This window comes from Brassica napus, chromosome C6 (assembly GCF_020379485.1).
Source record: "Brassica napus cultivar Da-Ae chromosome C6, Da-Ae, whole genome shotgun sequence".
Classification (NCBI taxonomy): Eukaryota; Viridiplantae; Streptophyta; class Magnoliopsida; order Brassicales; family Brassicaceae; genus Brassica; species Brassica napus.
The window spans coordinates 6,438,096-6,463,531 of record NC_063449.1 but is presented as its reverse complement, the minus strand read 5'-3'; the positions used below and the strand labels follow the sequence as shown (position 1 = coordinate 6,463,531).

The 25,436-nt window shown below is 44.2% G+C and overlaps 3 protein-coding genes across 4 annotated transcripts; 1 reads left to right on the top strand and 2 right to left on the bottom strand.

Annotated features, from left to right (window-relative positions):
* Window positions 1-5,875: 5,875 nt before the first annotated feature.
* On the bottom strand, window positions 5,876-8,268 carry LOC106404289 (meiosis-specific protein ASY2-like). Its single transcript, XM_013845017.2, has 5 exons — window positions 8,166-8,268; window positions 7,826-7,975; window positions 7,359-7,756; window positions 6,867-7,283; window positions 5,876-6,790 (listed from the first exon to the last, which is right to left on the bottom strand). The coding sequence occupies exons 1-5, from the start codon at window positions 8,266-8,268 to the stop codon at window positions 5,876-5,878; spliced, it is 1,983 nt and encodes a 660-aa protein (XP_013700471.2).
* A 2,085-nt stretch (window positions 8,269-10,353) lies between these two features.
* LOC106404290 lies at window positions 10,354-11,897 on the bottom strand. Of its 2 annotated transcripts, none has more exons than XM_048761702.1 (7): window positions 11,777-11,897; window positions 11,417-11,533; window positions 11,203-11,309; window positions 11,066-11,119; window positions 10,884-10,967; window positions 10,660-10,792; window positions 10,354-10,540 (listed from the first exon to the last, which is right to left on the bottom strand). In XM_048761702.1, the coding sequence occupies exons 1-6, from the start codon at window positions 11,874-11,876 to the stop codon at window positions 10,688-10,690; spliced, it is 567 nt and encodes a 188-aa protein (XP_048617659.1). In that variant the 5' UTR covers window positions 11,877-11,897; the 3' UTR covers window positions 10,354-10,540; window positions 10,660-10,687. The 2 variants fall into 2 exon arrangements, with proteins under 2 accessions (XP_048617659.1, XP_048617658.1); XM_048761701.1 differs by having other exon boundaries at window positions 11,417-11,536; window positions 11,777-11,896.
* Window positions 11,891-23,927, top strand: LOC106404291 (alanine--tRNA ligase-like). The gene is made up of 11 exons (XM_048761700.1): window positions 11,891-12,054; window positions 12,468-12,542; window positions 14,156-14,210; window positions 14,742-14,838; window positions 15,009-15,129; window positions 15,334-15,393; window positions 15,493-15,543; window positions 15,613-15,708; window positions 15,819-15,920; window positions 16,069-16,191; window positions 23,748-23,927. The coding sequence occupies exons 1-11, from the start codon at window positions 11,962-11,964 to the stop codon at window positions 23,910-23,912; spliced, it is 1,038 nt and encodes a 345-aa protein (XP_048617657.1). The 5' UTR covers window positions 11,891-11,961; the 3' UTR covers window positions 23,913-23,927.
* The last annotated feature ends 1,509 nt before the right edge of the window (window positions 23,928-25,436 follow it).

Genomic DNA, 25,436 nt, shown 5'->3' with positions numbered 1-25,436 from the left:
GTTCGTCTTTCAGCTGGCTTAATCTGGTCACCTATACCAAACAAGAACAACGGTTCTTCCAAGAGAAACCTAAGCAACAACCTCCACCATTTGCAAGTTCTAAATTCATAAGTCTAACTCCCCATCTCTTATTAAGCTACAAGAGTCAACTACCAAACTACACAGCACAAGATTCCAAGTCCCAAAGTTGTTGCAGATATTTTGCTGAGTGCACCGTCAATTAAGAAAATGAGAGACATGTTTTTAAACTTTCTGATCACAATACCGTTGGATACGAGAAACCAATCAGCCATGTCGTGAGCTTTCAAGTCTCAAAATTTCCAATAAAAAAATATAGACAATTTAAGTTTTGTAACGAGAGATTTTTCTATTTCTTTTTTTTTTCCTTTTTTTAACTCATTTTTTCTATTTCTTCTTCTCTTGTATTTCTATTCTTCCTGTTATGCTTTTACATAAACATACCTCTCTACTCATGAGATCATGACTTGCTTCCCAAGCTACATTGCTCCTCCTCTTTAATTTCCATTTTCATTTTGTATTAATAGAGCATTTACCAAAAATATGGATGATTTCGCCTTTTTTAAACGGAAATTTCTGATTTCTTTGGAGTTCTTTTTTTATCAGGTTTTTACAAAAAAAAAACGTTGTTACATACGAACCTAATTAAAAGTATTGTAGAGCTTGCACTTGTTTGTTCGAGCATCCAGGGCCAGCCCTGTGTTTGGGTCAAACGACGGATACCTCAGCAAAATGATTTTATTCATGTAGGGAAATTAAAACAAAATGGTTGACAGCTGTGGCATTTGAACCGATGCCCTTTCGGACCAGAGCCTAAATCTGGCGCCTTAGACCACTCGGCCAAACTGTCTTGTTACTTTTATTTAACCGGTAGCTTAATTTATTTTGATAAAAATGTTGTATACTTTCGGACAGATACACACGTAGGTATTCGACATTCTATTATTGTGTTCTGATTATAGTTTTGGATTTGAAGAGATAATGTAGATTCCATTCGAAATAAAATTATTGTAACAGTTGGTTTGATTTGTACACTCTGGATCCTATTTATTTGTTCAATGTTAATTTAGGCATTACACGTGCCTTGGAAACATAAAGAAAACCAGAACGGTTCGCATCAAATGAGCTGCGTTAAGCATGTATGGGCTCCACCCTGTACGAAAATCGAGGCTAATATTCTCCGACTATTTTCAGAAAGTAAAATATCTCGCTGCCAGAATGTAGAGGATGGATTTGACCACCCCACAAGGCCCGAAGAATAGAAAGTCCTGACCCAGACTAGGTAGAGCAACGGCTCGATCGGTCGGCTCAAGAGTCAGGTTTCTCGGCTTGACTCTTGAGTACTTTTAGTCGATCATCATCGACTGAAGTATGTTCGGCTCAGCGGCTGCTCGGACGTCTATGGGCTTCTCGGCCCAGCAAAGGAGGCCCACCGAGATGGCGTAAATTAGGTCAAGGACGAAACATCAGGACGTCTATATAAGGGAAAGGGGAAACAACGAGAGGGAGATCCGAAATCATTGATTAACACTTGGCGGCTAGATTAGGGTTTTCACCTTTGCTTCATCTCGCCGTTAGTTGTACTTTTCCGGTAGCTCATCGAGCCACCGGCTTCCTCTCTGTCGCATTCTCTTCGTTTCTCTTGTAACCGACTGAACGTTCGCCCCGACCATAAATAAGACGTCTTTGTTAAACCCACATCTTCTTTATTACCGTTTTCCGATCAAACAGTTGGCGCCCACCATGGGACCACTAGCAAAGTAACATCAGCACTATGGTCGTTAGCAACGACAGGTCTTCGTCAGGCGAGGAGCGCGAAGCTCTCGAGGTGACGCCGGCTCCAGAGGTGACACCTACGCCTACACCAGTAACTCCACTCCCCCCTCCTGCGTCTATGGAAACTATCCTGGCACGCCTCGCCCTACAAGAAGCGGCGCAGAAGGCGGTAGTTGACCAAATCACGGCGATAGCAAAGATCCTTGCTTCTATCGCTGCAAACGCCAAAGCTTCAACGGCGCAGTATCGTCGACACCTGTTCGCCACAGAACGAACCACCGACGTAGCACCTACGCGGGATAACGATAACCAAAGCGCCGGTCCTCGACATCAATTCGAAGATCCACCAGGTGACGACGTCCGCGCCCCAAATCGAGCATGTACTCGCGGAATCTCTTCGTACACCCTTCACGCAAAAGGTTACCGGCGTGCGGCTCCAGAAGATGGGAAAACTCCGTCTTCCAACCTTCAAAGGTCTCTCTGACCCTTCTACTCACGTCACGTCTTTTAACATAGCGATGCGACACGCAAACCTGACCGACGAAGACAAAGACGCCGGCTTTTGCCAACTCTTCGTTGAAACCCTAGAAGGACCGGCCCTTACTTGGTTCACCGGCCTCAGAGAAAACTCCGTTGACTCTTTCCACGACCTCTCAACGGCTTTCCTTAAGAATTATATCATGTTCACCAACCAGGAAGCAACCGTGTCAGATTTGTGGAACCTCACTCACGCCAGCGACCAAAGTCTACGCGACTTCATGGAGAAATTCAAAGCTATTGTCTCGAAGATTGATATTCCCGACCATATCGCCATCGAATCTTTGATGAACACCTTGCACGTCGACTCCACATTCCGTCAGGATCTCTACCGATACCCGACAAAATCTGTCTCCGATGCCATCGCTCGCTCGCATAACTTTATCCGCATGGAAGAAGACACCAGAGCAAAGTTCGCAAAAGAAGCAGCAGCGAAACAGCAACCCTCCCGAACAAACGACACCCGCCCCGAGCCCCACCAGCACTCCTCCAGTGGAAATACCACTCAGAAGCGAGGCTACATTAGCTCGATCGGTGATGAGGAATCTCCAAAATCAGCAACTATCACGCGAGAGAAAGGCTGGAACCACTGGGATCGAGACTCCGCTCCGAAGCAGTCAAGCTCATCCGAACCAGCGAGTTCAAACTCCGAGGAGACAAAAAAATGGTGCCTCTACCACAAAAGGGGATTCCCATGACACGAAGGAATGCAAGGTCCTCATCGGGCAGTTTTTCGAAGGGATCACTAATGGGACAGTCCAAATGCCCACCTCTCCTACGACACCGAAAAACACCAAAAGTTGGAGTAAGAACAAGGAGAAGAAGGCACAGAAGTCTCAAAAGAACACGGCCCCGAGCGAGGAAAGAGCAAGCCCTGAGCGCACTCCCGTCAACAACGTCGGCCCTGCCAACGATTCGTCAGAAGACGAACACCCGCGTCGCCGGCGACGAGTGGAAGTCATACTCTCTCGCCCTTGTGACTCCTCTGATGATGACGTCCCGACAGTGCAACCAGATCCACGCGATAAATTGGACAGCAAGGATAAGCAGTCTCTCACTCCCTCGACAACAGATAAAGACCTGCGCATTCTATTGAAGCGAAAGAGCGCCACGAGCAAAAAAACAGGAACCGCCGACCTCCGTGCGACCATCTCAAAATGCAACGCCCGGAGAGTCGGTCAAACTGGCGACCTTCGTGACTAGCTCAATTCGAAGGCCGACGACCTGCGAATCCAACTCAACTGTTCGAAAGGGTCCGATCTGCGATGACGTCTCGAATCAAAAACTCCTAAATTCGAGAACACAACTGACGATTTGAGGAAGCAACTCGAATCAATGCAAGCTACCCGAGCCCCGCACATTAGCATCACAATGGGCGGATCACCACCTTGCGGTGACTCGGTTCGAGCCGTCAAAGATTACAAACGTCAAGCAACCACCTCTAAGAAGTGGCCTTCTCCAGTCGAAAATGATCACCAGATCACTTTTTCGGCACTGGACACCAAGGGCGTCCACATGCCACATAACGATCCTCTCCTCGTCGACCTTGACATCGGTGAATGCCTAGTCGCAAAAGTCCTTATTGATTCCGGCAGCTCAGTCGATCTCATCTTTCGCGACACTCTCGAGAAAATGGGAGTTGATTTAAGGGATATGAAGCCTTCCTCTCGCACGCTCACCGGCTTCAACGGAGCCTCGGAGCAAATGATCGGGACAATTCTTCTTCCTGTCTACGCAGGTGGTATAACCCGCACCGTCAAGTTCTCCGTCATCCGCGCCAAAGCACCCTATAATGCCATACTCGGAACACCATGGCTACATTCCATGAAAGTCGTTCCTTTGACTTATCATCAATGCGTCAAGTTTCCCGGAAAAGACGGCAAAACACAGACGATTTGGGGAGATCAACAAGCCGCGAGAGAACGACTGATCGCAACTGTAAAGATGCAGCAACAAGCTTCCCTTGTCAACTCCGTCAGTAAACCACTCCACAAGATATACCCCCAGAAGGAGGAAGTTCGCGAAATCGCAATTGATGAGTCCAACCCGACGAAAATCATCCGAGTTGGCGTCTACCTGTCCGACGACATATGTTCAAGGATCATCTCTTTCATCAAATACAACGCCTCGACGTTCGCCTGGAAGACGTCCGACATGACGGGGATCGACCCCGCAGTTGCCCCCCATGAACTGTACGTTGACCCGACGTTCAAACCCATCCGACAGAAGCGACGAAAACTCGGTCCAGAACGATCTAAAGCCGTAAACGAAGAAGTCGACAGGCTCCTCGACGCGGGTTTCATTACCGAAGTCCGATACCCCGAATGGTTGGCTAACCCGGTTGTCGTCGAAAAGAAAAACGGCAAATGGCGCATATACGTCGACTTCACGGACCTCAACAAGGACAGTTACCCACTCCCTCATATCGATCGTCTCGTCGAATCAACTACTGGTAACGAACTCCTAACCTTAATGGACGCTTTCTCGGGATACAACCAGATCTTGATGCATCCTGACGATCGCGAGAAGACAACATTCATCACACAGAGGGACCTACTGCTACAAGGTGATTCCCTTCGGGCTAAAGAACGCCGGCGCGACTTATCAGCGACTCGTCAACCGAATGTTCGCTGATCAGCTTGGCAACACCATGGAAGTGTACATCGACGATATGTTAGTCAAATCGCTCAAGGCCGACGATCACCTAAACAACTTACGTGACTGCTTCAAGATCTTGAACGACTACTGGATGAGGCTCAACACGGCCAAGTGTACCTTCGGTGTCACTTCGGGAGAATTCCTCGGCTACATTGTCACTCAACGAGGAATCGAGGCTAACCCCAAGCAGATCTCGGCGATCCTCGACCTTCCAAGCCCAATGAACAGCCGCGAAGTACAGCGACTAACCGGACGCATAGCAGCTCTCAACAGGTTCATCTCGCGATCAACCGATAAGTGTCTTCCCTTCTACGAGCTACTAAGGGGCAATAAGAGGTTCGTCTGGGACGAAAAGTGCGAGGAGGTGTTCACACAACTCAAGCATTACCTCACAACTCAAGCATGTCCTGATCAGACACGTATCCACGGGAGTTGACCGTGTCGCGATTCAAACCAACACGGCCGAGACAATGACTCTAATTCACCCTATAATTTACTAAGTAAGGTCTGGCCCACCGAACGCTTTGAAATTACATTAGGATCGATTTGGAACCGTCAACGTCGAAAACTCGCAATTAACGACGAAACTCAAATGACGAACGATCGCGAGTCAAAGAGATCGACCGAGACAAAGTCATGACGAGCTCAACACCACAAGGATTCGATATCTCGAATAATGTTTATACTAAACAAACAAAGTCACTTCGAATCTTGAGAAATCATGCATTTGATAGACAAGTACAATAAAAGATAAACAGTTTAATACGATTCGAAGAGTTGGAAATAACAGAAGAAAAACAACAAAGTAGAAGCCTCAAAAGGCAAAAGTCTAAAAAGCAACAACACAAGTCCTCCGGGACTGAAAAGAAACAACATACAAGAGACGCTAGTCCTCCCGGTCGCTTTCACGATCGTTGAGGACGGAGAGCTCCGAAGCCCTGACGCTCGACTCACGAGCGGCCGGAGAAACACGCGCTTCGTCTGATCTCGGGACGATCTCTGGATCAACCAAAGGGCCTTCAAGAAGAGGCGTCGGGTCTTCGCGCCGCGCTTCAGTCGGATGAGTAGGCGGAACGTGAAGACTCGCTGCAGTCTCCGGATCGATCAAGCCGGCGTTGGACCCATAAGGATCGAGACTCGCCAAGATTCGAGCATCCACAAACTGAGAGTCCAATACGAGAGGAGAAAGTGTGAGATCTTCCTCGGGTATCTCACCCACCCTAAGCTTCTCGGCTTCCTGCTCATATTTCTTTTCTTGCTCGGCGAATATCTCGATAGTAGCTTGCGAGATGTCGCTCCCAGCCCTCTTCAAGGCCTCAAGGCATTTCCTGGTTCCGAAGGCTTGGCTATGAAGCAACCGGGCCTCCTCATAGGGACCTCGTCGCTCTTCTCGGGAGCGAATCCTAGCGAAGCGACGATTAGCTTTCGCGGCCATCTCGGCCTCAACTCTTCCTCTTTCCCTCGTCACTTCCAGGATTCTGGAATATCTAAGGCGCCTCATCTCTCTTTCATGAGGCGCAGCGAGCGAAACCTTCTCGTTCTCAAGTCCGGCGTTCTTCCGCTCGAGCTCACGGACGACTCCTCGGGATGCCTCCAACTCGGCTTTGAGCTCGTCTCTTCGAGCAATAATGCGAGCAACCATCCCGTTAAGCCTCTCGGCGTCAGCCCTCGATGCATTCAGCTGGCGAGCAGAAGTTTCCTCTCTCTCCGCTTGCTCCTTCTTAACCAGCTCGAGTTCGCCCAAAGCTCCCTTCATGGCAGTGTCGTACTTATCAATCACGACGTTCGTCGCGCTATCCCCCTAAACAAACGAGGAGATGAAAATTGTAAGAAAAAGTTAAGGAACGAAACAAAAAAAAAAAGACCAAACCGTTTACCAGCAGCTTGGCCCTCGCAGCTTCCTCGTATTCACTCCCGAAGATGAGGTCCTTCACAGCGGGCAGAGGTTTCGCCCTCCCCCTTAGTTGGCGAAGGAACTCTCCGCACTTCTCGGGAACGTACACTAGAGGGGCCGGTCCCTCGTAGTGAAACGAAACCTTGTCCGGAAAGTTGACTCCAGGCACCCTCCTCAAGATAGCGGAGCCGCGAGAAGAAGTGCCGATCTGAGCGGCCCCTTCTCCAATGGGAACCGGAGTTCCCTCGCGAGAAGACGCCAGAATAGGAGATCGCGCCTCATCCCCAACATCGTCGTTATGCCTCCTGATCAAAAGCGGCGACTCTCCGCTGTCTTCTTCAGAACCGTCCGGACGGGTGGCATTAAGAGGAGTTTCAGATTCCTCCCCTCCACCAACTTCCTCCGCATCGTTCCATTCTCCCGAGATTTCAGCATCAGAAGCCTCCTCTTAGGGTTGAAGTTCTTCTTCTTGAACATCACCCTCCTCAATCTCAGTTGGTTCCTCGGGATTCTCCGACTGCTCATCAACGGGCTTCTTTGTCCTCTTCTTCTTCTTCTTCTGGGGTTCGCCAGAAGGAGGAACGTCGCTCGCCTCCTCGGCGCTCCCCTCGACTCCCGAGCCGCCCCTCTTCCTTTTTTTACCCTTCCCTGCGTTTCTAGCACCAGAAGGGGGAACCTCACCAGCGCGAGGAACCGCCGTCGAGGGTCCTTCCCCGCTGGCCAGCCCCAGCTGGGTGGGTAATATCGCGCTCAAATCAGGAAGAGTTCCCATCCTCTTTGCTTCAGAAACTTGCTTCTGGATGTCCTTCAGGAAGATGTCTAGTCGCTTGGTGCGAATAGGAAGAACGGTCGGAAGATCAGATCTCCACTCTCCTGAAAACATAAGGTAGAAAGGTCAGGACGCGACAAGTAAACTTTACGATCGACAGAATAACCAGAAACGGCGAGAGAACGCATTTCGAGCGATCCGGTCCTTAAGCTCGCGAATCCTCCCGACGGTAATTTCGGACCAACGGTAGATTTGAAGCAAAGCGACGGCTCGAACGCTCTTCAGGAAATCCTCGGGGTAGACTGGAGACATAGGATGGCCAACTGCGAGCACAACAAAAAGAAAGTTTCGTTAAGATCGACAAAGTCAGACGTAGCTCGCGACAAAATATTTTACCACAAGAACGGTTCCATAGAACCCGATAGTCCTCTCGAGGAGGCTCCTCGAAAGCCGAGTCGTCGGACTTGAGGAAGAAATAAGAACGCTGCCAATTCTACGTTTTGTTTGGATGACCGGCACACACATTGCAGTTTGGTCGCATCTTCACCGAATAGGTTCCGCCCTTCATGTCGGTTATCGAGGTCATCTCCTCGAACGACCTGACGCTCATCGGCATATCAATCTGCTCCGCTAGAACTGATAAAGTGACGGCCAGTCACAGCGAGCCGTTCAATAACTGACTAATCGCGAGATCTCGCCGCCTAGCGTACGCGGTGATCAGTCGCGGGACGGGGAACCAACAGCGAGTGTCATCCTGGAAATAGGACTCATATACCGTTTGGTACCCGATCGGAGGAGACCAAGGCCTTTGCTCTTTCGTAGGAATGAGGAAGGTCACGCCTGTAGCGTTCGTGGCCCGAAGAACCCTCTTCACGCTCCTCGGGGCCGACTTAGTCTCGTCCACACCGTCCCTATCTTGACCAGCCACGAAAGCAGGACACAATAAGTCAGGGTGTAGTCATGGAAGCTCCTCGAAAATCCCTTCGGGATAGAAGGTCGTCGGAAACACCTCGGCTTCAGAATCGTCGTCTTCCGAAGGAACGTCTTCCACTGCGCGAGCTCTCAAGGTAAACGAGTCAACGGGCACCGCCCCGCCCTGTCCATCTCTCGCACACTCCGTCGCGTCCCTCACAGCGACATTCTCTCTTCCTTCTCTCGCAAGCCTCGTCGCATCTGCGACTAAAAGCCTCTGGGACCGAGACAAATTGACTGCATCCATCATCGCCGTATGATGAGCCGATTCAAGGTCCCCGGTGCAACCGCCGTCAGGATTCCTAGCCGGAGCCGGCGTCGCCGCAACTGATTTCCCCTTCTGCTGCCTCAATAGTCTCTGAACTGACGACATGGTGGAGCAAGATGGCGAAGAATGCGTCGAAAGAAGGCTATAACACTTAGAGAGATAAGGAAAGGAGAGAGAAAGTACTTTTGATCGCGGAGGAGAAATTGAAGAAATGAGAGGGGGACTGCGTATTTATAAGGAAAAGAGAGAGCGGGGAAAACTCGAGGCGCTATCATTAGGTCTATTCGGGCCTAAACGGGCCTCGAAATCCACCCTAAAAACCCAGCGGACCCTCGCGACGATTCCGCTTCTCGACATATTATGGAAGGAAGAGAAGGGGGGAAACTCGAGGCGTCATCATTAAATTCAAACGGGCCCGTTTGGGCCTCCAAACTCTCCCAAATGTCCAGCGGACCCTCGCGACGTTTCAGCTTCTCGTCTAAATCAGATGTCGGTCATCTTAAAATCAGAATAAACCAACGGTTAATCTAGACACGTCAGTCGGGACTTGAATATCCGCAACTAATCGATCTCAAGCGGAAATATTCCAGAACCTTCCCTGCGACACAACGTCCAAAGGGAGCAATAAAGCCTCTCCTGCTCGCCTCTGAGAGAACGACGCTGCGCGACTCATCGACCAATCGCTCCAACCTTCCAACAGGCCTTCTATTCCCTCAAACCTTCAAACCTTAGAATCCATCACGAGCCAGAAAGCACTTCGCTCGCTAATGGACTGGGGGGGGGACTTACTGTAGAGGATGGATTTGACCACCCCACAAGGCCCAAAGAATAGAAAGGCCTGGCCCGGACTAGGTAGAGCAACGGCTCGATCGGTCGGCTCAAGAGTCAGGTCTCTCGGCTTGACTCTTGAGTACTTTTAGTCGATCATCATCGACTGAAGTATGTTCGGCTCAGCGGCTGCTCGGACGTCTACGGGCTTCTCGGCCCAGCAAAGGAGGCCCACCGAGATGGCGTAAATTAGGTCAAGAACGAAACATCAGGACGTCTATATAAGGGAAAGGGGAAACAACGAGAGGGGGATCCGAAATCATTGACTAACACTTGGCGGCTAGATTAGGGTTTTCACCTTTGCTTCATCTCGCCGTTAGTTGTACATTTCCGGTAGCTCATCGAGCCACCGGCTTCCTCTCTGTCGCATTCTCTTCGTTTCTCTTGTAACCGACTGAACGTTCGCCCCGACCATAAATAAGACGTCTTTGTTAAACCCACATTTTCTTTATTACCGTTTTCCGATCAAACACTGAACTTACTTGATGATATCTACTGATGATATCTACTGGAGAGAGACCATTACGATAAGTAAAACAATTTGCGTTTAAGTAAAACATTTTGCATATAAACTAGCAAAACGTTATATCTTGCATATAGACTAGCAAAATGAAGAAAAACATGTGTTGTTTGTTTCAAAAAAAAAAAAAAAAAAAAAACATGTATGGTTTAGCTACGAACCCAAGAAGGCTCCAAACCAAAGAGCGTATCGCCTCGGTTTTGAGCAGCTGATGACGTTCGGGGTGGTGGTGCATGTACCGTGATCGGAAGAACCCATTCGCATTTTTCCCTTTCCCGTATTAACAACGGATGTTCATACCTATAAAATCATACAGAACCAGAAGTGTACTTGACTTTAAACAACTTAAACACCTGAGATTGAAAGAGAGAATGATCCTTTGCATTAGAAGTCCCATTTTGAGTATTGGGGAGTAATACCTGCTCAAGTGCACATCCTTTGGAGTAATTAGGAACTCAAAACGAAGAATCCATTGCACAGAAACACGAGGTGTTGTAAACGACATTGGACCATCCGTGGGAATCGAAAACAGAAAGCTCGTCTGAATAAGGTCTGCAACCACTTCATGGTGCTTTGGACCTGTTGACAGCGTTAGGGGAAGAAAGAACACAATGTAGTAGAAAAATCTCCATTTTATTTGTACCTTGGTATGCGTTGGAGAATTTCTCCTGGAGGGATGAACAAATCTTCTGTTTATTGTTTCTGAAGTTTCCAGTGTAACCGAGACCTGAAATCAGATATATAGATCGCTAAATTCAACAGACCTTGATATAGCCTCAACTTCAGAATTACACAAAAAAAAACTTGCAAATTATATGGACCTACCTCAAGACATCTTCTAGCTCCTTCTTCATGGAAGAAAGTAAGAGTTCCACCAATCTACACACACCATTGGAGTAAAATCGTTTATTAATGCAGGAAATGTTATGAAAGAATGGGGAATTACATGAGGCTGCCATTACGTTATCGCTGAAGTAATACGTAGAGTCGGTATTCTTCGGGGAAAATCTAAGAAGGACTTGATCATCCATTCTGATGTTGTACGATCTTCCTCGTGTAAATCTTTCTGCTGCAAGAAAATGATTGTACTGGATAGGTTGCCATCAACAAACAAACGAAGACTAAATCATATAAAATATTCAAACTGTGAGAAGGGTAACAGTGTAGATAGCTCACATGGAATTGGTTCTCCAGCTCCAGCTTCAGGGGAGTTAGATGCTCCTGAGCCATTTGTCTGGTTGAGCTGTTGGCTCCGAATCACGGAATCTGATGATTTACCAGGATAAAAGCCATCTACTAGGAAAAAGATAGGAATCATTTTTCAGTAATTCCTTCCTTGCTCACCAGTTATAAAGCTAATAAGAAAAATAGATAACGGGACACATTCTAAAATAGCATCTTTCAACCATTATTGGTATTTGAGAAATTGTGTTAGCGAAGTAAGCCTTTCACAACTTCTTCGGCAAACAACTGAACTGGTAACATTCTCAGTAAAAAATTGCTGTTTTAGGCAATTACATGCACATTAACATTTACCAGGTCCAGGGTCATAAGACACCACAGCAGCTGACAACTGAGAAACTATCTCTTTAGGAGATGATCCAACACCTTCTTCAATATATGACGTGCCTTTCATTGATAATCGTGGTCCAGAATTCAAGAACGACAGAGAGAGTGATGGCTCACTAAAACCTCTCCCTGCTAAGCATGTCGATACTGGAATGGGTTTCGAGAGGTTAACTTTTGTTCTTCAAAACAAAATGAGCAACTACGATACAGATGTGTTCATGCCTATCTTTGATGACATTCAAAAGGTAATTTGTGTAACCTTAAGGTTGTATGACATTCTGTTAATTTCCAGTTAGTATTTACGGTTCCTCTTTTGTCCCATTTAGTACTATCATCGTTGTTGGTTATATGTCAAATGGGTCATGAGTCCTGGTAATTCTATGAATTCTAATCTTAGGCTATGTGTTCACTGGGAGGTTACAATTATTCTCCTTTTATGCACACAGTCTTTTGTTTTGAATGTCTGATTTAGTGACTTTTGGAGTACAATATTCAAGGGATCATAGTATTGGTATCCCGGAGATTATTTCCTTGTTAGCTGTGTTTTTTTTGTCATGTATTTTTATCAGTTAGAGAAGTTAAAAAGAGTTCTGATTGGTCTTTTTCCCCTAGTTGCTGTGAATGTTCAGTTAAGGCGTTCATGCTTTCACATTTTTAGGCCACAGGAGCGAGGCCATATTCTGGAAAAGTTGGTGTGGAAGATGTCGACAGAGTTGACATGACTTATAGAGTGGTGTGGAAGATGCCGTTCACCCTAGCGCCGTTTCTCCCAGCCACGATTCCCGAGGCCAATCTGCTTTCACTCCTCTCCGACGCCGGAGGAGCTCGAGCTCGCCGGCGTCGGGACTCTTCATCCCGTCCTTGCTCATCTGCTGTTTCGCTGGTCCGTTTTTCCTCTGCTCTGCTCGTCACTCTGGTCCAACTCCGATGGAGCCCCCTCGCCCCGTCTCTGTTCTTACACCACCTGTTTCTCCGCTCCGCCCCTCACCGTGTTCTTCTCGTGAAGCTCTGCGTTACTCAGTCGCCGGCTCTGACGAACAAACTGATTCTGTCATACTCCTGCTCGATCCTTCTCCTTTTGTAGTACTAAGTTTTCTCTCTCGAGTGAACTTGTTCTCAGTGAGGTCTTTGAAGAGTAATCCCAGATCTATGGTCACAGAAGACTTTGTGAGGTCTTTGAAGAGTAGTCTCATATCTATGGTCAAAGAAGGCTTTCCCTTCCACACCAGTCCGGCGAAGAACATCCTAATTGAATGGTACGTGTCAAACCCAGCCTTAAGGGCTCTGATTTCTCTGCAAGATTTGTTAGGGACTGCGAAGATCTTGGTTGAGGAAAGAATCGTCGCCATACTAGTCTCCTTTCAGTACAGCACAAACCAAAGCTTTGAGGACAGGCTGTTGTTAGTGAATGTATTGGTGGTGACTGGTTTAGACAAGGTTCAGCTCTCACTCCGACAAGATAAATCTGTATTCACTGCAAAACCGTGTGTTTGGTATCTGCTACTCCTCCATACTTTCACCTCATTGCCCCAGCTTCTACGGTTCATCAACTTCTATGTGTCCTGGCCTACAACAACGTTGAGCCACACCGGACGTGGAGAGATGGCTTTGACATCCATACCATGCTCGTTAGTGTCAACTCCATATATGGAGCCAGAGAAGATATTTGTCCCAATCGTCTCAGCGCCCTTCTCACTGAACAACATGCTCTTCCAAACATATGAGATTCACCTAGTCTTTTTGGAGAGCATTGTCGGACGATCACCGGATGCTCCATTCTTGCGCCTACAATGTATGGTCATTGATTGTTTAAGGAAAGCAATGCCAGTAATCATTTCCACTGAGCCCAAAACTGTCACGATGAGTCTCCTAAAAGAGTACTTTAGAACCGGAGTTTATGGCTCAACTCTCCTTGACCAAGCCACCTTAATGGAGTATTATTACCTTCTCTTCGATCAAGCCTGCAAGCAAGCCTCAACATCTCATAACTGTCTCAAGTATGCATCTTGGTCTCAAGGTCTCCTACCTTATGCTCCTTTGATCTTGAATTTGCTTTCAAGCAAGAGCTGGTTATTTTCAGTGGCGGTATGCAACTGCTCCCAAAACCTTCGTGGGTATTTCAACGTCGATCATTCCGACTATAATTTGTTCTCTCCAGGAACAGTTTCATGGATTCAAGTGAAGTGTCTCTACGGGTCATTTTACTCCTTGAACACATCTATCGTTTTCTTTGTTGTAGTTTCCTTCTGTTTTCGTCTTCCCGTTGAGTTTTCCTCCGGATGTAATCGTCTTAGCTCGTTTAACATTTAGATTAATATAATCAGTTTCGTGACAAAAAAAAGAGTGGTTGCGGATCATATTAGGACGCTATCATTTGCTATCGCGGATGGCTCTCGTCCTGGTATCGCCACGATTTCTTGTCTCATTTTATACAAACGTCTTAGTATTTGATCATGTAGTGTTAAGCTAGATGGGCTTCCAACCTAAAACCAATTGGTGATAAGCGGAGTGACCCATCTATCTTATATATTACTTAGGATCCCTTCCAACTACCGATGTGGGACACTTTGTGTCTAATACGCCCCCTCGAGATGATTGCTCTTTGAGCGTCAATCTCGGAATGCTCGGGCAAGGATCGAAGGCCAACTTTGGGCCGGGTCGATGTGGATCGGGTTGGACTGCGTGGATCGGGCTCTGATACCATGTTAATCTAGATGGGCTTCCAACCTAAAACCAATTGGTTTTAGGTTGAAAGTCCATCTAGCTTAACATGTAGTTCATACGTCTGATTCTCCTACGAGAAGTGCTTTTGGTTTATTTATTCTTAATTGACATGATGGATTTGTGCTTTTTCTTCCTCAGTCAGCATATTATGATAGTCTATTCTTTCTTGTTGGTTAACAAATACCATCCAATGTACACTCTCTTTCAGGTAATGAGGGCCGTGAGTATGTTCTACGGCGTATTCTTCGCAGAGCAGTTCGCTATGGAAAGGAGATCCTAAAAGCTGAAGAAGGTTTTTTCAACGGGTAGGAAACTACACTTGATTGTCATTGCATGGGTTGTCTCGGTATTTTTTTCGTTGGTGCTGGAACATGTTTATTTTATCTTGCACCTTTGTAATGCAGCATATGTTTCTATACGCATATTAGCTCCGTCTGTGTTTGACACTAATTAGTTTGCGGTTTTTAACATGCAGACTCGTCAGTTCTGTTATTCGAGTGATGGGTGATACCTTTACAGAGTTGAAGGAACATGAGAAGAAGATCACAGAGATAATAAAAGAAGAGGAAGCGAGCTTTTGCAAGACCTTGGCGAAGGTGAGGACTAGCTCATCTATTTGCAGCTTGATATCGATAACGCCTTTTTGTATATATTATTCCAGTTTCGCCCTAATTCAGTTTACCATAATTTCAGCATGCCTTTTTCTGAAAGATGAATTGTTTTGATATGTTAAACTTTATACTGTCATATATACGTGTCTACAAGAACATTTAGGTTGATTACATTAATTTTCATGGCAGGGAATTGAGAAATTTCAGAAAGCTGGACAGGCAGTTCAGGGGAATACATTGAGTGGAGAGGTACTTATCTAACTATATCTGTGTTGTATGTTAGATGTTGCAGTATTTTCATCTGTGATGTTTGAATTTCCATCTCAACATACTGTCTTCTCTTTGCAGGATGCATTTGTCTTATGGGATACGTTTGGGTTCCCATTAGATCTCACACAGGTACTTAGGTCATTCGTAGTTATATCTAAAGGTATGCGTTTCTTTATAACTTTCATTCTCGGGTTTCAGTTGATGGCTGAAGAAAGAGGGTTGCTGGTTGATGTTGATGGCTTCAACAAAGCCATGGAAGAGGCGAGGGAAAGATCTAGAAGTGCCCAGAATAAGGTGTTTCAACTTTTCTTTCTTTTTTTTGATGTTAAAATTAAGTGAGACTATGGTCAAAGTCAAATTTACATTTATCTATTGACTGATCTTCTGATGTCAATTTTTGGTAGCAAGCTGATGGTTCCATTGTTATGGATGCTGATGCTACATCAAAACTGCACAAGGCTGGTGTGTTAGCAACAGATGACTCTTTTAAATACACTTGGGTCAAGGTTTGTCCTATTTATTCCAGAAAATTTGAATGTTGGGCACTGTACTTATGTTGGGGTCGAAAGAAAGAAATTAGGGTACAGAGTAGCATATGGATTTCTCTTAAATTAAGCCTGTGCTGAGAAAATGTCCTACCAAATTTTGCGACAGGATCACGAGAGTGAAGTAAAGGCTATCTACACTGGCTCTGCTTTTCTGGAAAGTTCAGCTGCTGGCGATAACGTTGGACTAGTTTTGACGTCGTCTAGTTTCTATGCTGAGCAGGGTGGTCAGGTGATGCATTTTATTTGATATGCACTTTATTTTTCCGAGTGTTTCATTTCTAATCATACGAGTGATGGCATGAAAAGGAGTTATGTTCATCTTGGATATATGTACCTGATAGTAACACCATTAACACTGTCATGTAAGAACTGCACTGTTTGAATATACGTATCAGTTGCAAACACCATGCAATTGTTATCGTCGGTTTTGCAAACGAATATCTATAGTCTGTTTATAGCTGCATATATATTTTAGATTTCACAAATTCTTATATGTATATAAAATGGGCTTTTTGCAAAAGTGACTCAAAACTTGGAGTCAAACAGAAAACTAACCTTTTCTTTTGACTCCTTTTTTTTTGAGATTTTAACCCCACACCTGCACTTTATCTACGAAAATGCCATTAACATTTTTTTTTTTTTTTTTTCGAAAATGGCTTCTTTACTGTCTCAACCTCATCTTCTTCAAGTATTTACAATACTGCCACTGCAATGAATAGTGGCAACAACCTTGTACGAACTGTTTGGAGCTTTTAATGCCCTTTAATGCACGTAAATCTCTTTACACTCTCTCTGTTTCAATTGTTATGAACTAAAAACAACATTTCTTTCACTTTCTCTCTATATTCATCCAAAAAACTCAAGCTTTTGATTCAAAATATGGGCTATGGTTGCAGAGCCATATTTCTTTCGTTTTGACTTACGGTTGCTTTCGTTTGAGGTTCTGGGTGGTTGGAGAAGACCCTGTGTGCAAACGAAGTCATCTCACCTAGTTTAAGGTACGAATTTGAATTTTTTTTCAAGATCTGTTCGCGTAGAAGACTTACTAGTAAGTCATCTGTATGTAGAAGACTTACTGATGAGTCTTCTGTTCAAACGGACGACATAAATTAAGTCGTCCAGCTTTGTTTGTTAAAAAAAAACACTTCAGACGACTTATATATACGTCGTCTACGAGAAACGGGCTAGTTTTGCATTTGACCGAATCGTGTCAGATCTTTGACTATTTATGGACGACTTATAATTCAGTCGTCTCTGGGGAAGTTAAAATTTCAATATTTTATGAAAACTTGACGACTTACGTGTAAGTCGTCCTAGGTTAGTTTTGTAATTGAAAAATAAAACTTCATAATTTAACTTTAACCAGACGACTTAATATAAAGTCGTCCCTCTAGAAGACTTAATTTAAAGTCGTCCGGGGAAAGCAAAGTCGTCCAGAATTTTTCCCAATTTTCTGGTCAAACCTTGCTTATCCCGGACGACCTTAAATTAAGTCGTTTAGCTGGACGACTTTCATCTAAGTCGTCTGGAGAAAGTTAAATTTCAAGTTTTATTTTTCAATTACAAAACTAACCTAGGACGACTTACGTGTAAGTCGTCAAGTTTTCATAAAATATTGAAATTTTAACTTTCCCAGAGACGACTGAATTATAAGTCGTCCAGAAATAGTCAAAGATCTGACACGATTCGGTCAAATGCAAAACTAGCCCGTTTCTCGTAGACGACTTATATATAAGTCGTCTGAAGTTTTTTTTTTAACAAACAAAGCTTGACGACTTTAGACGACTTTTTCAATTGCAAAAGTGACCTCTTTAGACGACTTACCTTTAAGTCTTCGGGACGACTTAATGCTAAGTCGTCTGCGGCAATGTTTATTGAACTTCTTCATTTCCCTTTTCTCTATGTTTACTAATGTGTTTTATTTTGAAAATTTGCAGATGATTTTTCAGTTACATGCAGTGTATGGAGAATGGTTGTTGAGAGATTTCCGTTGGGATTTTGTGGTTGATGATCTCAAAGGAGGAAGATTGTTTTTATTGAATGAAGATTCAACACATGCTGAACTTGTTGCAATGGCTCAAGAAGATTATAACCTGGACATGAGAACAGTGAGTGTGGAGATTAGCTACTCATTACCAGCAGAAATGATGATGGCTCCAGGCAGTCTTCCCATTCATGTTACAAGTGATAGACAAGTTCGAAACTTGCTGGAGATACTCAAAACCCATAGAGTATGTCTTTGTGTATCAAGCCGCAGCAAGGTCGAAACGGTTTCAGAGAAAAGGGATATTGATGAAGCTGGTGAATGGGAAAAAGATGTTGGTGATAATGATGAAGCTGGTGAATGGGAAGAAGATGTTGGTGATAATGATGAAGCTGGTGAATGGGAAGAAGATGGGGAGGAGGAAAATGGGGAGGAGGATGCTGATAATTCTATTGTTGGTGAAACGGATCAGAATGGTGGGGATTACAGTCTTTATGGAAAGGTTCCAGGTGAGGACGAGGAAGATGATGATAATATTTGTTTTGAAGAAATCCAAAAGACATATGCTAAGACAAATGCTATTGAAGGAGGAAAATCGAATGGTACCAGTATCTATGTCAACCAGAGTTTTGTTAGCAAGGGTGCTCTGCTTTCAGAGCTGCGGTTGGCAGCAGTGAGGGGTAAGTTTTCTTTCAAATTATACAAATCAACGAAAACTCTCGTTGTGGCAACATGTCCGGTTAGCTATTGTGGATGGAAGGTCAGAGCGAGTGTCAAACATGGGACAAACACGTTTTGGGTAACAAAGTATGTGGAAAAACATTTATGCTCAGCGGGAGACCGAATCGCTCAGCGGAGACACTGTACTCCGAAGTATGTAGGTAGTCTTTTCATTGATCGTGTTGGAATCATTGATGGGATAACTCCGCAGCATATCACTGATGCAATGAGGAACATGTTTGGCATGGCGCTTGATTACACCACTTCATACAGAGCACTGTTATATGCACAAAGATTGGTGAGAGGATCAGCAGAAGAAGGGTATTCGCGTCTGGCATCATATCTCGAGCAAATCTCCATTGCAAATCCTGATTCTATCACGGCGATAGAACTTGATTCTATGAAAAGATTTAAGTATCTATTTCTCTCTTTTGGAGCTTCTATCAAAGGTTTTAAGTATCAGAGAAGGGTCATTGTGGTGGATGGAACTCACCTAAGTGGAAAGTATGGAGGAACTATGTTAGTTGCAGCCGCACAAGATGGCAATTTTCAGATATTCCCATTGGCTTTTGGGATCGTGGATGAGGAAGATATACCTTCTTGGGAATGGTTTTTCACAAAATTGGCTAGTTGTATATCTCATGACAAGCCTCTGGTGATAGTCTCCGACCGGCACAAGGCCATTAAAAGTGCGTGTGATAAGGTGTTTCCTTGGGCAACCCGAGGAATATGTTATTATCACCTTCAAGATAACATTGTCAAAAAGTTTAAAGGGAAACATCTCATGTACTTGGTGAAAGGGGCTGCTTATGCTCACACGGTTTACGATTTTGACCGGTACATGGCTGAGATACGGAGTGCAAACCCGGAACTTGCAACGTATTTGGAGAAAGCCGACGTCAGGCTATGGTCAAGGGTTTATTGTAAGGGGAACAGGTTCAACATAAAAACAAGCAACATTGCTGAATCTATTAATTCCGCACTGAAGCGAGCAAGAGGATTTCCGATTACGTTCCTGCTGGAGTTCATAAGGCAGAAGTTAGGAAAATGGTATTGGAAAAGGAGACAAGATGCTTTGAGTCTCACAACTGAACATAGCGGGGGTGTTGAATACTTGCTTGCTGTTCGAGAAGAGATAGCGGGTACGATGACGGTCGAACCAATTGATGGATGGCATTTCTTTGTCAAAGGTGGCAAAATGGACTGTGTGGTTGATTTGGAACATGCAAAGTGTGATTGTGGTGTCTATGGAGTGGAGAAAATACCTTGCTCTCATGCTATAGCTGCTGGAATACATGCTGGTTTGCATATCTCCACACTTGTATGTCCACTGTACTCAAAGAATTATCTGTATGCAGGATACTCAGAGAATATATATCCTATCGTGTCACAACATATTGAGGAACGAGAATGCTTTCCTCCAGAACTAAAGCGTGGTCGGGGGAGACCGAAGAAATCAAGATGGCAATCTTGGTTGGAGCTATCTAGGATGAGAGGACACAAACCCAGGAAGAAACACAGGGCACGGAGATGCTCAAACTGCAAGGAAACTGGCCATACGAAACCACAATGTACACAAAATTTTTAAGTCGTCCCGTCTTGATTACCCGTCCAGACGACTAAATTTTTAGTCGTCCAGTGTATTTTATTTTTAGACGACCTTCTACTAAGTCGTCCAGTGTATTTTATTTTTAGACGACCTTCTACTAAGTCGTCCAGTATATTTTATTTTTAGACGACCTTCTACTAAGTCGTCCAGTGTATTTTATTTTTAGACGACCTTCTACTAAGTCGTCCAGTGTATTTTATTTTTAGACGACCTTCTACTAAGTCGTCCAGTGTATTTTATTTTTAGACGACCTTCTACTATCCCTTCAAGTGTATTTTATTTTTAGACTACCTTCTACTATCCCTTCAAGTCGTCCAAACCTTCTAGATGACTTATTTGTAAGTCGTCCAGTTGGAAAACCTTCTACTATCTTGAGGGGTAGCCTGATTGGTGACACCAACCTTCTTCTCCACAGCTTCCAATCTATCGGACAACTTCCTAAACTCCCTCATGCACTTATTAAACCCTTTTTTCATGCAGTCAGCTACGCCCTTGAACATAATTTCCAACTCCTCTCTGGTCACCCCTCTAGCCTCTTCTCTAGCCTCTTCACTAGCCACTTTAGGAGCCTCTTTACGAGCTTTCTTCCGAGGTCTTGGATTGTCTTCCTCCTCCTCCTCCTCCTCCTCCAACACAACCATCTCTTTGGCCTTCTTTGATGGAGTCACAACCTTAGGTTTTGTATTGACCTTAGTACCAGTGACTTCCCAGCAATCCATGGTCCACTTCCACGGTCTCCGCTCATACATGACTTTAATGATGTTCTCCGCGGGCAGGTCCTCAACCTCAGAGTCCCATTTTGGCCACATTTCACTAATGTCCTTCTCAACAAAGTTGATCACGCGGGTCTGCAGTAAATAGAAGAATCGAGTTAGATATTTGAAAAAAAATACTAAATAGACGACTTAATTATAAGTCGTCTACTATGTCGTCCAGCTGGAAGACCTTCCAGACGACTTATAATAAGTCGTCTAATAAGTCGTCCAGATGGAAGACTTTCCAGACGACTTATAATAAGTCGTCTAATAAGTCGTCCAGATGGAAGACTTTCCAGACGACTTAATTAAGTCGTCCGATAAGTCGTCCAGCTGGACGACCTTCCAGACGACTTATAATAAGTCGTCTGCGCAGACTTTTGGATTGAAGTAAATACCTGACTCAAGATAGCAGCTTTCATTGATCTGCGGCCTCTGCTGCCCTCGTAAGCCAGTATCGGTGGAGACGGACTGTCTGCTCTGGGACCACCAATACTAGCACCCAATTCCGGCATAGCTGTGTACGTCCAGACCTGAAGAACTTGTATAAACCCATCCACGGTGTAACAGCCAGCAATTTCTTTGTTCCACAAAGAGTCCATCAGCACCTTAAATGCGACTCTCCCCCATGGATAATTCTCAAACCGTTCTAAATCCATCACTAGCCTTGCCAGAGTAGATCGTGTAGCGGTTGAAAACTTTCTCCCTTCAATGAATCCAGTGAAGATGGAGAGGTATGCGAGCCGCTTGCGATCTTCCCTGGACCAATCCCCGCATCTCTGCAGTGCTGCTATTATCTGATCAGTAGTTGGCCCAGCTTCCAGATGAACTCCCAGCATCCCCCAGAAAGAAACCATCTCTGGGGTAACATCACATTTTGGTGTCTCAAGGTCCTCGATGTACTCGCAGTTTAGACCAGTGAGGTTTTCAAACTCTAACAGTGAAAACCTCAAAGGTTCTGGACCAACGAGAGACCACATCTCATACTTCTTCTTAATGTCCAGCTTGAAACTGAGCATGTAGTGAACCAGCCTTGAAGCCCAACCAAATCCCTGCTCCTTGAACTTGATGAAAACTCCCAAACTCGACTCCTTGAGCTCTTCAAATTCGTCATCAGTAAGAGCTTTCCTAAGAGCAGTATGCAACTTGCTGTTATCCGTATGATACGAAATGCTATTGTGGGCTTCTGGTTCTTCCCCTGATGTGTATAACCTACGGGGGAGTTCTGGAATATCCATCCTTTTTGTCTGCAAAATAATCAAAGACAACGATATAAGTCCAGACGACTTAGTAGACGACTTATAATTAAGTCGTCTGGAAAGTCTTCCAAATGGACGACTTATATTTAAGTCATCTACTAAGTCGTCCAGTTGGAAGACTTTCCAGACGACTTAAATTACTTACAAGTCTTCCAGTCGCAGAAGGAGTTGGAGTACTCGTCATTGCGGTTATAGATCTGAAAAAATAAACGTGAAACGGTGAGAATGAGTAAATTGATAGAGACAACGTTTTATGTTCATCTTTTCCTCGAGATTGATGACTTAGCGGCGTTAGGGTTTACAGAGAAACGGCGCTAAGGTTTACAGAGAAGAAGCGGCGGCGCTAGGGTTTAGAAGAAGCGGCGGCGCTAGTGTTTAGAACGTTGGTGACCACGGTGGCGAGGGCGACGGTTTGTTCGGAAATAGTGGAAGCGACGGCGCTAGGGTTTAGAGGAATCGGCGGCGCTAGGGTTTAAAGGAATCGGCGGCGCTAGGGTTAGAAGAAGCTGCGGCGACAACGGTGAGAATGAAGTGAGATAGATAGCCGATGTTGAGAACGATGGTTTGTTCGGAAATCGTGGGAATTCGAAATCGCCTTTGAGAGAGAACTGTTAGGGTTTCTGAATATCGCGAAAAATGAAACAAAAAAAAAAAATCACCTTATATATTGGGTAAATAATCCGGTTAGCTTTAAAATTACATTGGTAAACTTTAAGGTTTGGTCCGGTTTAGACGACTTATTCTGGCTGATAATGTACAACAGACGACTTAATATTTAGTCGTCTGTTTTCAGACGACAAAATATTAAGTCGTCCTAGACCCTAAAATGAACCCCTAAACTAAAATGACTAGATTAACTAACTAACCACGTTATAAAATCAAATTATACTTAAATAGTGTTTACTATACACAGAAATGAACACGCATAAGTAATTTTAAAAATTTTCAAAAACGGTTTTAATGCTTTCCAAAATCTAACCCTAAGAACACATACAATACTACAACATATGTTGATGAAACATAAACTTAAGAATATCATGACTCACTACTTTCACTCATCTATGCTGAAAACAATTGAAATTTGTTATATCTTAATTTATACCTCCTAAGACATATGTTAATTACATAATTCCCATTTTTCACTTATCAAAATATTTTTTACAAAATTTTTAAATTATGTTTAAGACTAACTGTCCAGACGACTTTAAGTTAAGTCGTCTGGACGACTTATTTTCAAGTCGTCTAAACAGACGACTTGCGAGGGGTAGAAACGTAAAAAGAATTCCGTTTTTTTTGTTTGGTCACAAGGGGATAGTTGTAATTTCAATAGCCTTTTAGGTTACTTTTGCCTTTGACCCAAGTTGGGGTATTGTTTTGGGTTTTACTCCAAGTTTTGAGTCACACTTGGCAATTCTCCCATATAAAATTCGTGCCCTTAACCTTTTGCTCTGGCAATAGATTTTCGATACAGGACTTATTGAAGGCTCGTTTGGTACATTCAACGGATGTAATGTCCAAATATTTGGAGGCTTTGTTCTTCATATTGGTTATCTCTCAAAAGAAACTGGAATTGTATCTGTGGGAGATAAAGCTATTTGCAAGGTATCGCTCTGCATCATATAGTGTTTGTCTCAGTCACCAGCGTATTTGGTACTACCTTAACTGTTTGGATATCCGTTTTCTCTGTGTAGGTTGACTATGAGAGGCGTAAGCTCTGTTGGATGGAATAACTTGATATTTAAGTTATCTATTTCTTATGAGAAAAGGAAATAGGAAATATAGAAACTAGATACTACTATTGGGATTAGGTTTAATTAAGTAGTATATAAAGAGATACCAATATGTGGTATAACTTATGTTTGTTGTGAGCTTTAGATTTGAGAGATTTTACTAAAGCAATAAGAGTTGAGTTCTTATTAATCTTGTGTGTGAGATACTCGAGTTGATATCGAGTTTGTGTGTGATCGCCTTAAGACAATAAGTGGTATCAGAGCTTCGAAAAACAAATCATGGGAGAAAAGATTCCAGTTACAGCAGGAAGAGAAGGCGGAGGTCCTTCATCCATAAAGTGTCCGATGCTCACCTCTAGCAACTACACAGTATGGGATATGAGAATGAAGATAACATTGAAGGTTCATAAGGTTTGGGAGATAATTGAGACCGAGTCTGCAGATGGAGATAAGAATGACATGGCTACGGCTTTGTTGTTTCAATCCATTCCGGAGGATCTTATACTTCAAGTTAGGGAGCTTGATACAGCAAAGAAAGTGTGGGAGGCTATCAAATTGAGAAACATGGGAGCAGAAAGAGTAAAGGAGGCTCGGCTTCAGACATTGATGACTGAATTCGATCGTTTACAGATGAAAGATTCCGATAAAATTGATGACTTTGCTGGAAAACTTTCAGAGATTTCATCAAAATCATCTGCGTTAGGAGCTACCATTGAAGAACCAAAGTTAGTCCGGAAGTTCTTGAAGTGTCTCCCACGCAAAAAGTATATTCAGATTGTGGCTTCATTGGAGCAAGTACTAGACCTTAATACCACTGGTTTTGAGGACATAGTGGGACGTCTAAAGGCTTATGAGGAGCGAGTGTCCGTGGAGGAAGATGTTGAAGAAGAGAAAGGAAAGCTGATGTATGCTAATACAGAAGGCCAAGATCGAAGATCATCAAACTACAATGGTTAAAACCGTGACTATAACAGAGACCATAGAGGCAGAGGTCGAGGTGGACGCTCTTTCAACCAAGGGAGAGGTCGTGGAAGAAACTTTGATTATAGCCGAATCACATGCTACAGGTGTGATAAGAACGGACACTTTGCTCAGGACTGTCCAGATCGTCTGTTGAAACTGCAAGAAGCACAAGAATCAGACAATACAGAGACGCAAAACGCAGAGGAGTTGATGATACATGAAACTGTTTTCTTGAATGAGAAGAACGTCATGCCTGAAAAGTATGAAACAAACACTGGAGAAGAAATTTGGTATCTCGACAATGGTGCGAGTAATCATATGACAGGATATAAGAGATACTTCTCTAGTGTTAACACTTCAATCACAGGCAAGGTTAGGTTCGGTGATGATTCACGCATCGATATAAAAGGCAAGGGAACAATATCATTCATTGATATGAATGGCGAGTCAAGTA